General features: G+C 35.3%; 1 protein-coding gene across 1 annotated transcript in view; it reads left to right on the top strand.

Annotated features, from left to right (window-relative positions):
• The first annotated feature begins 5,932 nt into the window (after positions 1-5,932).
• Positions 5,933-12,844, top strand: part of INSL6 (insulin like 6) — a 44,774-nt gene continuing 37,862 nt past the window's right edge. Inside the window, 1 exon segment of the mRNA XM_035028972.1 lies at positions 5,933-5,963. Coding sequence (XP_034884863.1) covers positions 5,933-5,963 — 31 coding nt within the window.

The following is a 12,844-nucleotide window of genomic DNA, read 5'->3' as shown; positions in this document are numbered from 1 at the left end:
TATAGCCTAGAGAGTTGAGATAAGCAAGAGAGAAGGGTCTAGAAAGAAGACTGAAGTAATCAACCTATACCTTCACTCATGCTTGCTGCTCTTGTACCTACAATGACTGTAGGTACAAGACATTAATCTTCATTAGCCTTCACTATTAAGATTAACTCCATAATGATGTACTATACATTGGCTAATTGAATTAAAAAAAAATTAACTCCAACTGGAGTTGGATCCAAGGAATATCACGGGAAAAAGAAAGGAGTCTTTGGAATCCAATAGACATGGGTAGGAACTGCATTCCAGCACTTAGCAGCTATACGCATGGGCACATTTATTTTTTCTCTTTAAAAAAGTATCTTTGTTTCTTTTTTAATTTTTTTTTAAGATTTTATTTATATATTTGAGAGAGAGAATGAGGTAGAGCGAGCATGAAAGGGGGGAGGGTCAGAGGGAGAAGCAGACTCCCTGCTGAGCAGGGAGCCCAATGCGGGACTCGATCCCAGGACTCCAGGATCATAACCTGAGCCGAAGGCAGTTGCTTAACCAACTGAGCCACCCAGGTGCCCATCTTTGTTTCTTTTGACTGAAAACATTTATTTATATTTTTAATGAATTGACAATTTTTAAAGCAGTTTTCATTCCAATTTTGGTATATGTGGTACCAAAGCAAATACAAAGCAGCTTTCAGTTTACAGAAAAATATAGCAAAAAGTACAGAGAGTTCTCCTCTACCCTCTTGCTCACAAAAAGTTTCTATTATTAACATCTTGCATTAGTGTGGTTCAGTTGCATTACCTGATGAACCAATAAAGACATATTATTATAATTATTATTTATTATTATGAAAGTCTACAGTTTGTTAGGTTTCATCCTTTGTGTTGTACATTCTGCGTTTTTTTTTTTAATTAACTGACTTTTTATCACCCTATCACCTACCATTTGTACATTTGTTATATGTAGGATATTTATTATGACTGATGAACCACCAGTCACATATCATTATCAAGCAAAGCCCACAGTCTACATTATGGTTCACACTTGGTGTTGTACATTCTAGGGTTTTGACAAATCTGTATAACATGTACCCATCCTTTCAGCATCATACCCAATAGTTTCCTTGCCCTAAAAATCCCTTGTGCTACATCTATTCATCCCTTCCTCCCCTCATGTCCCTGGCAACCAACCACTAATCTTTCTACTTTCTCCACTGTTTTGCCTTTCTAGAAACTCATACAGTTATCACAGTATACAGCCTTTTCAGATTATCTTCTTTTACTTAGTAATACACCTTTAAGATTCCTCCATGTCTTTTCAGGGCTCAATAGCCCTTTCTTGATAGCAATGAGTAACATTCCATTGTATAGATATATCACAGTTTATCCATTCACCTATTGAAGGACATTTTGGTTACATCCAAGATTTGGCAATTATGAATAAAGATGCTATAAATATCTGTGTGCAGGTTTTTGTGTGGACATAAGTTTACAACTCCTTTGGGTATACTAGATCATATGCTAAGAATATGTACTTTTGAAAAAAACTGATAAACTGTTCCCCAAAGTGTCTGTCCCATTTTGCATTCCCACCAGCAATGAATTAGAGGTCCTGCTACTTACTGTGTATCCTCACCAGCATTTGATATTGTCAGTGTTCTAGATTTTGGCCACTCTAATAGGTATGCAACAGTATCTCATTGTTTTAATTTGCAATTCCCTAATGATATATGATATTGAGCATCTTTTCATATCCATTATATCTTATTTGGTGGAAATGTCTGTTCATACCTTTTGCTAATGTCTTAATCAGTCTGTTTTCTTACTGTTGAATTTTAAGAGTTCTTATATACTTTGGATACCAGTCATTTATCAGAAAAGTGTTTATACATGTATAGCTTGTTGTTTCACTTCCAATGAGTGTCTTTCATAAAGAAGGCTCATGTTTTAATAAAGTCCAATGTACCAACTTTTACTTTCGTGAATGTTTTAGTATTATATCTAAAAGGTCACTGATGATTCACTCACAAATCAAATGAAAAATGAAATTAAATCAAATGAAAAACAAAACAAATGAAGAAAAAAGAGACAAACAAACAAAAAAAAAACACCAGACTTTTAACTATAAAGAACAAACTGATGGTTACCAGAGGAGAGGTGGTTGGAGGGGTGGGGGAAATAGGTGATGGGGATTAAAGACTAAAGAGTACACTTAACTCGATGAGCAGTGAGTAATTTACAGAATTGTTGAATCACTGTAGTGTACACCTAAAACTAATATAACACTGTACATTAATTATACTGTAATTAAATAAATAAAATTTTTAATAAAAATAAAAGATCATGGCAAACCCACATCACTTAGATTTTCTGCTATATTATATTCTAGGAGTTTTATAGTTTTGCATTTTTTATGGTAAAATACAAATACCATAAAATTTACCATTTTAGCCATTTTTAAGTGTACATTTTATTGGCATTAAGTGCATTCACACTGTTGTACAATCATCACTACTATCCATGTCTAGAACTTTTTCATTATCTCACACTGAACCTGTGTACTCATTAAACAAGACTCCCCATTCCATCACTGTGAGTCCCTGGTAACCACTACTCTAGTCTCTGTCTCTATGAAACTGGCTATTCCAGATACCTCATATAAGTGGAATTATATAATATTTGTCCTTCTGTGTCTGGCTTATTTCACTTACTATAATGTTTTTAAAGTTCACCCATGTTGTAGCATGTATCAGAGGTTCATTCCTTTTTATGGTATAATAATGTTTCATTGTATATACCATATTTTCTTTATCCACTCATCCATTAATGGTCATTTGGGTTATTTCTACCTTTTGGCTTTTGTGAATAATTCTGCTTATGAACATGAGTGTACAAATACCTGTTTGAGTCCCTGCTTTAAATTCTTTTGAGTACATACCTAGGAGGGGAATTACTGGATCATATGCTCATTCTATTTTTAACTTTTTGAGGAACCATCATACTGAATTCCACAGAGGCTATACCATTTTACATTCCCAATAGCAGTGCACAAGTTTTTCAATTTCTCTACATCCTTGCAAATCCTTGTTATTTTCCTTTTGGAATAACAGCCACTCTAATGAATGTGAAATAGGATCTCATTGTGCTTTTGATTTGCATTTACCTAATCACCAGTGATAGTGAGCATCTTTTCATGTGCTTATTGGCCATCTTCTTTGGAGAAATGTCTATTCAAGTCATTCACCTATTTTAATTTGCTTATTTGTTTTTGTGTTGTTGAGTTGCAGGAGACTTCTTTATATATTCTAGAAGTTACACCTTTTCTGATGTGTAATTAGAAAATATTTTTCCCATTCCAGTGAGTAGCCTTTTCACTCTCTTGATAGTCTTTTTTTTTAAAGATTTTATTTATTTATTTGAGAGAGAGAATGAGAGAGAGAGCACGAGAAGGGGGAGGGCCAGAGGGATCCTGGACTCCAGGATCATGACCTGAGCGGAAGGCAGTCACCTAACCAGCTGAGCCACCCAGGCGCCCCTCTTGATAGTCTTTTGATGCATAAAGGATTTTAAGTTTGATGTAATTAAATTTACCCATTTTTATTTTGTTTCTGTGTTTTGGTGTCACATCTAAGAAATCATTCCAATGGAAATCAATCCAAAGCTTTTGGTGCTTTTAGTGTTACATCTAAGAAATCATTCTATTGGAAATCAACCCAATGTCATAAAGTTTTTATCCTGTGTTTTCCTCTAAGAGATTTATAGTCTCAGCTCTTACATTTAGGTCTTTGATCCATTTGAGTTAATTTTTGTGGACAGTATAAGGTAAGGGTCAAACATCATTTATTAGCATGTGGAAATCCAGTTTTTATCCACAAATTTTTTGGGGAAAAAAAGTCATTTCCCCATTGAATGGCCTTGGTGTCCTTGTCAAAAATAATTTGAACATATATGTGAGAGTTTATTTCTGTGCTCAGTATTCTATTCCTTTGGTCTATATGTCTTTCCTAATGCCACTACCACACTAGTTGATTACTATAGCTTTACACTAAGTTTTGAAATCAATAAATACAAGACCTCCAATTCTGTTGTTTTTTCAAGATTATTTTGGCTATTCAGGGTCCCTTGAGATCTCGTATATATCTCACGATATGTTTTTCTTATTTGCAAAAAAAATTATTGAGATTTTGATAGGGATTACACAGACTCTGCAGATTGTTTTGGGTAGTACTGACTTTTAACAACAGTAAGTCTTTCAACCTAATGAATATGGGATGTCTTTCCATTTACTTATGTCTTCTTTAATTTCTTTCAGCAATGCTTTGTAGTTTCCACTGTACAAATCTTTTGAATCCTTCGTTAAGCTTATTCCTAAATATTACATTCTTTTTGATGCTATTTTAAATGGAATTGTTTTATTAAAAGCTAGTTTTACTGCTGACCCTGACTACCTATGAGCTTGCAGAGGCCTCATACAGGATCCTCAACAGCACAGGGACCAAATCCTGTCCAGTGCACACTCAGCAGGCAAAGTAGGTCATTGCAGCCAACTGAACTGAAGGCAAATGCAGCTCAGGCACAACAGTAGGGTGTATGCAGCCCACATGGAAGACACCCCTGGAGCACCTGGTTCTGGTGACTAGGGGGCATTGTGCTACAGGGAACCACAGGATTCCTTCTACACAAGGTCACTACTTTCAAGACCAGGAGAAGTAGCTAACCTCCCTAAATACATAGAAACAAACACAGAGTCTGGGGAGACAGAGGAATATGTCCCAAATGAAAGAATAGGACAAAATCACAGAAAAAAGCTAAATGAAATGGAGATAAGCAATATGCCTGATACAGAATTCAAAGTAATGGTCATAAAGATACTCACTGGACTTGAGAAAAATATAAATGATCTCAGTGAAAACTTCAACAGAGGTAGAAAATATAAAAGAACCAGTTAGAGATGAAGAATTCAGTAATTGAAATAAAAAACACACTAGCGGGAATCAACAGCAGATTATAGAATGCAGAGCAGATCAATGATTTGGAACACAGGGTAATGGAAAGCAACCAAGCTAAACAGCAAAAGGAAAACAAGAGTTTTTAAAAATGACAAGAGGTTAAGGGAACTCAGTGATGTCATCAAGTGTAATAACATTCACATTACAGAGATTCCCAGAAAGAGAACAGAGAGAAAAGGGGGCAGAAAATGTATTTGAAGATCTAATAGCTGAAAATTTCCCTAATCTGGGGAAAGAAACAGAAATCCAAACCCAGGAAGCACAGAGGCCCTAACAGATTAATCCATCAAGTTCCATACCAAGACCTATAGTAATTAAAATGGCAAAAAAGTAATGATAGAGAATTTTAAAAGCAGTAAGAAAAAACAGTTACACAAAGGGGAAACTCAACAAGGCTATCAGCTGATTTTTCAGCAGAAACTTTTCAGGCTAGAAGGGAGTGACATGATATATTCAAGGGGCTGAAGGGAAAAAACCTGCAAACAACAATACTCTACCCAGGTAGATTATCAATCAGAATAAAAGGAAAGATAAGTAGTTCCCAGACAAACAAAAGCTAAAGGAGTTTGCCACCACAAAATCAGTCTTATAAGAATCATTAAAGGGAATTCTAGGAGTGGGGAAAAAAGCCATAATTAGAAGTAAGAAAATTACAAAAGGAAGAAGTTTCTCAGGTAAATGCAAATATATAATAAGGGTAATAGACTAATCACTTATAAAACTAGTATGTAGGTTAAAACACAAAAGTAGCAAAATCAATTATATCTACAAAAATCAGTCAAGGGAATACACAAAATAAAAGGATGTAAAATATGACATCACATATGTAAAATGTGGAGGGGTAAGTAAAAATTTTGTGTTTTTAGAATGTGCTCAAACTTAAGCAACCATCAACTCACAACAGAATGTTATATACATAAGATATTTTATGTGAACGTAATGGTAACCACAAATCAAAAACCTACAACAGGTACACAAGAAATAAAGAGCAAAAACCTACAATAGGTACACAAGAAATAAAGAGAAAGGAATCCAAGCATAATATTAAAGAAAATCATCAAATCACAAGGGAATAAAGCAAGAAAAGAAGAAAGGAACAATGAAGAACTACAAAAACAACCACAACAGGGGAGTCTGATTCTCCCACTCCCTCTCCTGTCGCTACCTCTGCTCTTTTTCTCTCTCTCTGTCAAATAAATTAAATCTTTAAAAAAATAAAACCCACAATACAACAAGTAATATACTGGTAACTAGTACATACCTATTAATAATTATTTTAAATGTAAAAGGTCTGGGGCCCCTGTGTGACTCAGTCAGTTAAGCATCTGCCTTCAACTCAGGTCATGATCCCAGGGTCCTGGGATCAAGCCCGGCATCAGGCTCCCTGCTCAGTGGGGAGTCTGCTTCTCCCTCTGCCCCTCCCCACCCTCGTGCTCTCTCTCTCAAATAAATAAATAAAATCTTTAAAAATAAATAAATAAATAGGGGCGCCTGGGTGGCTCAAGTTAAGCATCTGACTTCAGCTCAGGTCATGATCCCAGGGTCCTGGGATGGAGCCCCGCATCAGGCTCCCTGGGGAGCCTGCTTCTCCCTCTTCCTCTGCCTACTGCTCCCCCTGCTTGTGTACGCTCTCTCTAAAAAATAAAATCTTTTTAAAAATAAAATAAAGTATAAATAAAGTAAGTAAATAAATAAGTAAATGTAAAAGGTCTAAATGCTCCAATAAAAAGACATAAGGTAGTGGAATGGATAAAAAAAATAATACCTATCTATATGCTGTATACAAAAGACTCACTTCAGACCTAAAGACACATGTAGACTGAAAGTGAAAGGCTGGAAAAGCATGTACCATGCAAATGCAAGCCAAAAACAAAAACAAAACAAAACAAAACAAACAAACAAAAAAGCCAAGGCAGCAATACTTATGCCAGACAAAATAGACTAAAAGAAAGACTATAGCAAGAGATAAAGGAGGGCACTACATAATGATAAAGAGAAATATCCAACAAGAAGATATAACAATTGTAAATATCCATGCACCCAAAATAGGAGCACATAAATACATAAATCAATTATTAACAAAACATAAAGGGAGACATTAACAGTAATGCAATAACAGGGAATTTTAACACCCCACTCACACCAATGGATAGACCATCTGGACAGAAAATCAACAAGGAAATACTGGCTTTAAAAGACACATTAGACCAAATAGACCTAACAGATATATACAGGATATTCCATCCAAAAACAACAGAATATACATTATTTTCAAGAGCACATAGAACATTCTCCAGGATAGATCACATGTTAGGCCACAAAACAAGTCTCAATACATTTAAGAAGATTAGCCAGTTGATGTGATGGATTACATGAAATGATTTTCAAATCTTGAACCAACCTTCCATTCTTGCGATAAATACTACTCAGTCATGGTGTATTCTTATTTTTAAACACTGTCGCATTTGATTTGCTAATATTTTGATGAGGATTTTTACAACTATGATCATGAAAAATATTGGCCTTTCATTTTCTTGTCACATAATGTCTTTGTCTGGTTTTGGTATTAGGGCAATGATGGCCTTACAGAATGATTTAGGAAGTATTCTCTCTTTCTACTTTTCAAGAGAGATTATAGAGAATTGCTAAAATGTCTTTCTTAAATGTAGTAGAATTCCCCAGTGAACCTATCTGGGCCTGGTGCTTTCTGTTGGAAGGTTATTTATTATTGATTCAACTTCTTTAATGGATATAGGTGTATTCAGATCATCTGTTACTTTTTTAAATTTCTAATTTTAATTCATTAGTTAACATACACTGCTTTATTAGTTTCAGGTATACAATATGGCAATTCAACAATTTCATACATCACCTAATACCCCTGTTCATCATAACAAGTGCACTCTTTAATCCCCATAACCTATTTAACCCATTCCCTCCACCTTTCTTTCCTCTGGTAACCATAAGTTTGTTCTTTATAACTGAGAATGTGTTTCTTGATTTACTTCTCTTTTTTTCCTTTGTTTGTTTTGTTAAAATTCCACATGAGTGAAATATGGTATTTCTCTTTCTCTGACTTATTTCACTTAGCAATATACTCTCTAGCTCCATCCAAGTTGTTGCCAATAGCAAAATTTCATTCTTTTTTATGGCTGAATAATATTCTATTGAATACATATACCACATCTTCTTTATTCATTCATCAGTCAATGGATACTTGGGCTGCTTCCATATCTTGGCTATTATAAATATTGCTGCTATAAACATACGGGTGAATATATCCCTTTGAATTAGTGGTTTTGTATACCTTGGGTAAATACCCAATACTGCAACTGCTGGATCATAGGGTATTTGATTTTTAACTTTTTGAGGAACCTCCATACTGTATTCCACAGTGACTGCACAAGCTTGCATTCGACCAAAAGTACATGAGTGTTCCTTTTTCTCCACATCCTCGCCAACATCTTTTGCTTTTTGTGTTGTTGATTCTAGCCATTCTGTCAGGTATGAGGTGCTATCTCATAGTAGTTTTGATTTGCATTTTCCTGATGATGAATGATGAGCATCTTTTCAGGTGTCTGTCGGCCTTCTGGATGTCTCCTTTGGAGAAATATCTATTCATGTCTTCTGCCCATTTTTAAATTGAATCATTTGGCTTTTGGCTGTTGAGTTTTGTAAGTTCTTTATATTTTTGAATTCTAACCCTTTTGGATACGTCTTTTGCAAATATCTTCTCCCATTCAGTAGCCTGCCTTTTAGTTTTGTCGATTCTTTCCTTCACTGAGCAGAAGCTTTTTATTTTGATGTAGTCCCAACAGTTTATTTTTGCTTTATTTCCCTTGCCTCAGGAGACATATCTAGAAGAAAGTTGCTATGGTCAATGTCCAAGAGGTTACTATCTATGTTCTCTTCTAGGATTTTTATGGTTTCAGGTCTCACATTTAGGTCTTTAACCAATTTTGAATTTATTTTTGTGTATGATGTAAGAAAGCGATCCAGTTTCTTTCTTTTGCATGTTGCTGTCCAGTTTTCCCAACACCACTTGAAGAGACTGTCCTTTTCCCATTGGCAATTCTTTCCTGTTTTGCCAAAGATGAATTAACCATATAGTTGTGGGTGCATTTCTGGGTTTTCTATTCCATTGATCTATGCCTATTTTTGTACCAGTACCAGTACCATTCTGTTCTATTGATCTGTGTCTATTTTTGTACCAGCAGTTTTGATTGCTACAGCTTTGTATTATAACTTGAAGTCCAGAATTTTGATGCCTCCAGCCTTGCTTTTCTTTTTCAAGATTGCTTAGGCTATTCAGGGTCTTTTGTGATTCCATACAAATTTTATGATAGTTTGTTCTAGCTCTGTCAAAAATCCTAGTAGTATTTTGATAGGGATCACACTAAATGTGTAGATTGCTTTCAGGAGTATGAACATTTTAACAATATTTGTTTTTCCAATCCATGAACATGGAATGTCTTTCCATTTCTTTGTGCCATCTTCAATTTCTTTCATCAGTGTTGTATAGTTTTCCTTCATCAGTGTTTTATAGTTTATATGTCTTTTTCACCTCTTTGATTAGGTTTATTCCTAAGTATCTTATTATTTTTGGTGCAGTTGTAACTGAGACTGTTTTCTTAATTCCTCTTTCTGATGCTTCATTATTGGTGTATAGAAATACAACAGATTTCTGTATGTTGATTTTGTATCCTGAGACTACTGAATTCATTTATCAGTTCTAGCAGTTTTTTGGTGGAGTCTTTTGGGTTTTCTATATATAGTATCGTGTCATCTGCAAATACTGTAAGTTTCACTTTTTCCTTACCGATTTGGATGTTTTTGTTTCTTTTTGTTGTATGATTACTATAACCAGGACTTCTAGTCCTATATGGAATAAAAGTAATGAGAGTGGACATCCTTTTCTTGTTCCTGACTTTAGGGGAAAAGCTCTCAGTTTTTCTCCATTGAGGATGATGTTAGCTGTGTGTTTTTCATATATGGCCTTTATTATGTTGAGGTATGTTCCCTCTAAACCTACTTTGTTGAGGGTTTTTATCATGAATGTATGTTGTATGTTGTTGGATGCTTTTTCTGCATCTGTTGAAATGATCATATGGTTCTTATCCTTTCTCTCATTGATGTGATGTAGCACATTGATTCTTTTGTAAATAATGAACCACCCTTGCAACCCAGAAATAAATCCCACTTGATCATGGCGAATGATTTTTTTTTTAAATGTATTGTTGAATTTGGTTTGCTAGTATTTTGTTGAGGATTTTCGCATCTACGTTCATCAGAGGTATTGGCCTATAGTTCTCTTTTTCAGTGAAATCTTTATGCTGGCCTCATAGAATGAATTTGCAAGTTTTCCTTCCATTTCTGTATTTTGGAATGGTTTGAGAAGAATAAGTATTAATTCTTCTTTAAATGTTTGACAATTCACCTGTGAAGTCATCTGATTCTGGACTTTTGTTTCTTGGGAGTTTCTGGATTACTGATTCAATTTCTCTGCTGGTTATCAGTCTGTTCATATTTTCTATTTCTTCTCATTTCAGTTTTGGCAGTTTATATGTTTCTAGGAATTTATCAATTTCTTCCAGGTTGTCCAATTTGTTGGCATATAGTATTTCATAATATTCTCTTATAATTGTTTGTATTTCTATGGTGTTGGTTATTGTTTCTCTTGTGACTTTATTGATTTGGGGCCCTTCTCTTTTCTTTTTGGTAAGTCTGGCTAATGGTTTATCAATTTTATTATTTTTTTCAAAGAATCAGCTCCTGGTTTCATTGATCTGTTCTACTGTTTTTTGGGTTTTTTTTTAGTTTCTGCATCATTTATTTCTGCTCTAATCTTTATGATTTCCTTCCTTTTGCTGGCTTTAGGCTTTGTTTCTTGGTGTTCTAGCTACTTTAGGTGTAACATTAGGTTGTTTAAGATTTTTCTTGTTTCTTGAGGTAGGCCTGTATTGCTATAACTTCCCTCTTAGAACTGCATTTGCTGCATCCCAAAGGTTTTAGACCACTGCATTTTCATTTTCATTTGTTTCCATGTACTTTTTTATGTCTTCTAATTATTTCCTGGTTGACCCAATCATTGTTTAGTAACATGTTATTTAACCTCCATATATCTGTGCTTTTCCAGATTTTTTCTTGTGGTTGATTTCTAATTTCATAGCATTGTGGTCAGAAAAGATGCATGGTATGACTGCGATCTTCTTGAATTTGTTGAGGCTTGTTTTGCGGCCTGATATGTCATCTATTCTAGAGAATGTTCCATGTGCACTTGAAAAGAATGTGTATTCCACTGTTTTAGGATGGAATGTTCTGATTATATCTATTAAATCCAGCTGTTCCAGTGTATCATTCAAAGTCATTGTTTATTTTCTGTTTGGATGATGATCTGTACATTGATGTAAGGGGGCATTAAAGTCCCCTACCATTATTGTATTATTATCAATTAGTTACTTTATGTTTGTTATTAACTATTTTATGTATTTGGGTGCTACCATGTTGAATGCATTAATATTTACAATTAATAGATCTTCTTGTTGGATTGTCCTCTTTATTATCATATGGTGTCCTTTGTCTCATTACAGTGTTTGGTTTTTTTATCCTTGTGTTTCAAAGGACAGTGTATTTAAAACAATGATGACAATGTGTAGGAAGTAGGAGACCAATTCTAACATAAAAGCACACAGGAAGCACCTCACATTAAAAAGGGAGGGTACGGGGCACCTGGGTGGCTCAGTCGGTTAAGTGTCTGCCTTTGGCTCGGGTCATGATCCTGGAGTTCTGGGATCGAACCCCTCATCGGGCTCTCTGCTCAGTGAAGAACCTGCTTCTCTCTCTGCCCCTCACCCAGCTCATGCTTGCTTGCTCTCTCTCAAATAAATAAATAAATAAAATCTTTTTAAAAAGGGGGTGGGGCAAGGGAGGAAGCTATGTCTCATACATATACAAACTGCTGACCTTGATTATTTACGTTCAAACTTTATAAAATAGCAAGTCAGTACTTAAGCCAGTGTTAGTTTTTATTACAAAAAAATTAAGCTGCAGTATTTTTTTATTATGTTATTTACTGTATAGTACATAATTAGTTTTTGATGTAGTGTTCAATGATTCATTAGTTAACACCCAGTGCTCATCACAGCATGTGCCCTCCTCAATACCCATCATTCTGTTACCCCTTCCCCGTACCCTCCTCCCCTCTGAAACCCCCAGATTGATTCTTGGGGGTCCACAGTCTCTCATTGTTCATCTCCCTCTCTGATTTCTCCCCCTTTGGATTTCCCTCCCTTCCCCTATGGTCCTCCATGCTATTGCTTATGTTCCACATATGAGTGAAACCGTATAAGTGTCTTTCTCTGCTTGACTTATTTCACTTAACATAATCCCCTCCAGTTCCAACCATGTCAATGCCAATGGTGGGTATTTATCATTTTTGATAGCTGAATAATATTCCATTGTGTATATGTACCACATCTTCTTTATTCATTCATCTGCTGAAGGGCATCTTGGCTCCCTCCACAGTTTGGCTATTGTGGACATTGCTGCTATGAAAATTAGGGTGCATATGGCCCTTTTTTTCACTACATCTGTATCTTTGGGGTAAATACCTAGTAGTGCAATTGCTGGGTTGTAGGGTAGCTCTATTCTTAACATCTTGAGGAACCTCCATACTGTTTTCCAGAGTGGCTGTACCAACTTGCATTCCCACCAACAGTGTAAGAGGGTTCCCCTTTCTCCACAACCTCGCCAACATTTGTTGTTTCCTGCCTTGTTAATTTTTGCCATTCTAATTGGTGTAAGGTGGTATCTCAATGTGGTTTTGATTTGAATTTCCCTGCTGGCTAATGA

This window comes from Mirounga leonina, unplaced genomic scaffold (assembly GCF_011800145.1).
Source record: "Mirounga leonina isolate KUSES-001 unplaced genomic scaffold, KU_Mleo_1.0 Mir_224, whole genome shotgun sequence".
NCBI lineage: Eukaryota > Metazoa > Chordata > Mammalia > Carnivora > Phocidae > Mirounga > Mirounga leonina.
Note: the sequence above shows the minus strand (reverse complement) of the source record. Positions and strands in the feature narration are given on the sequence as shown.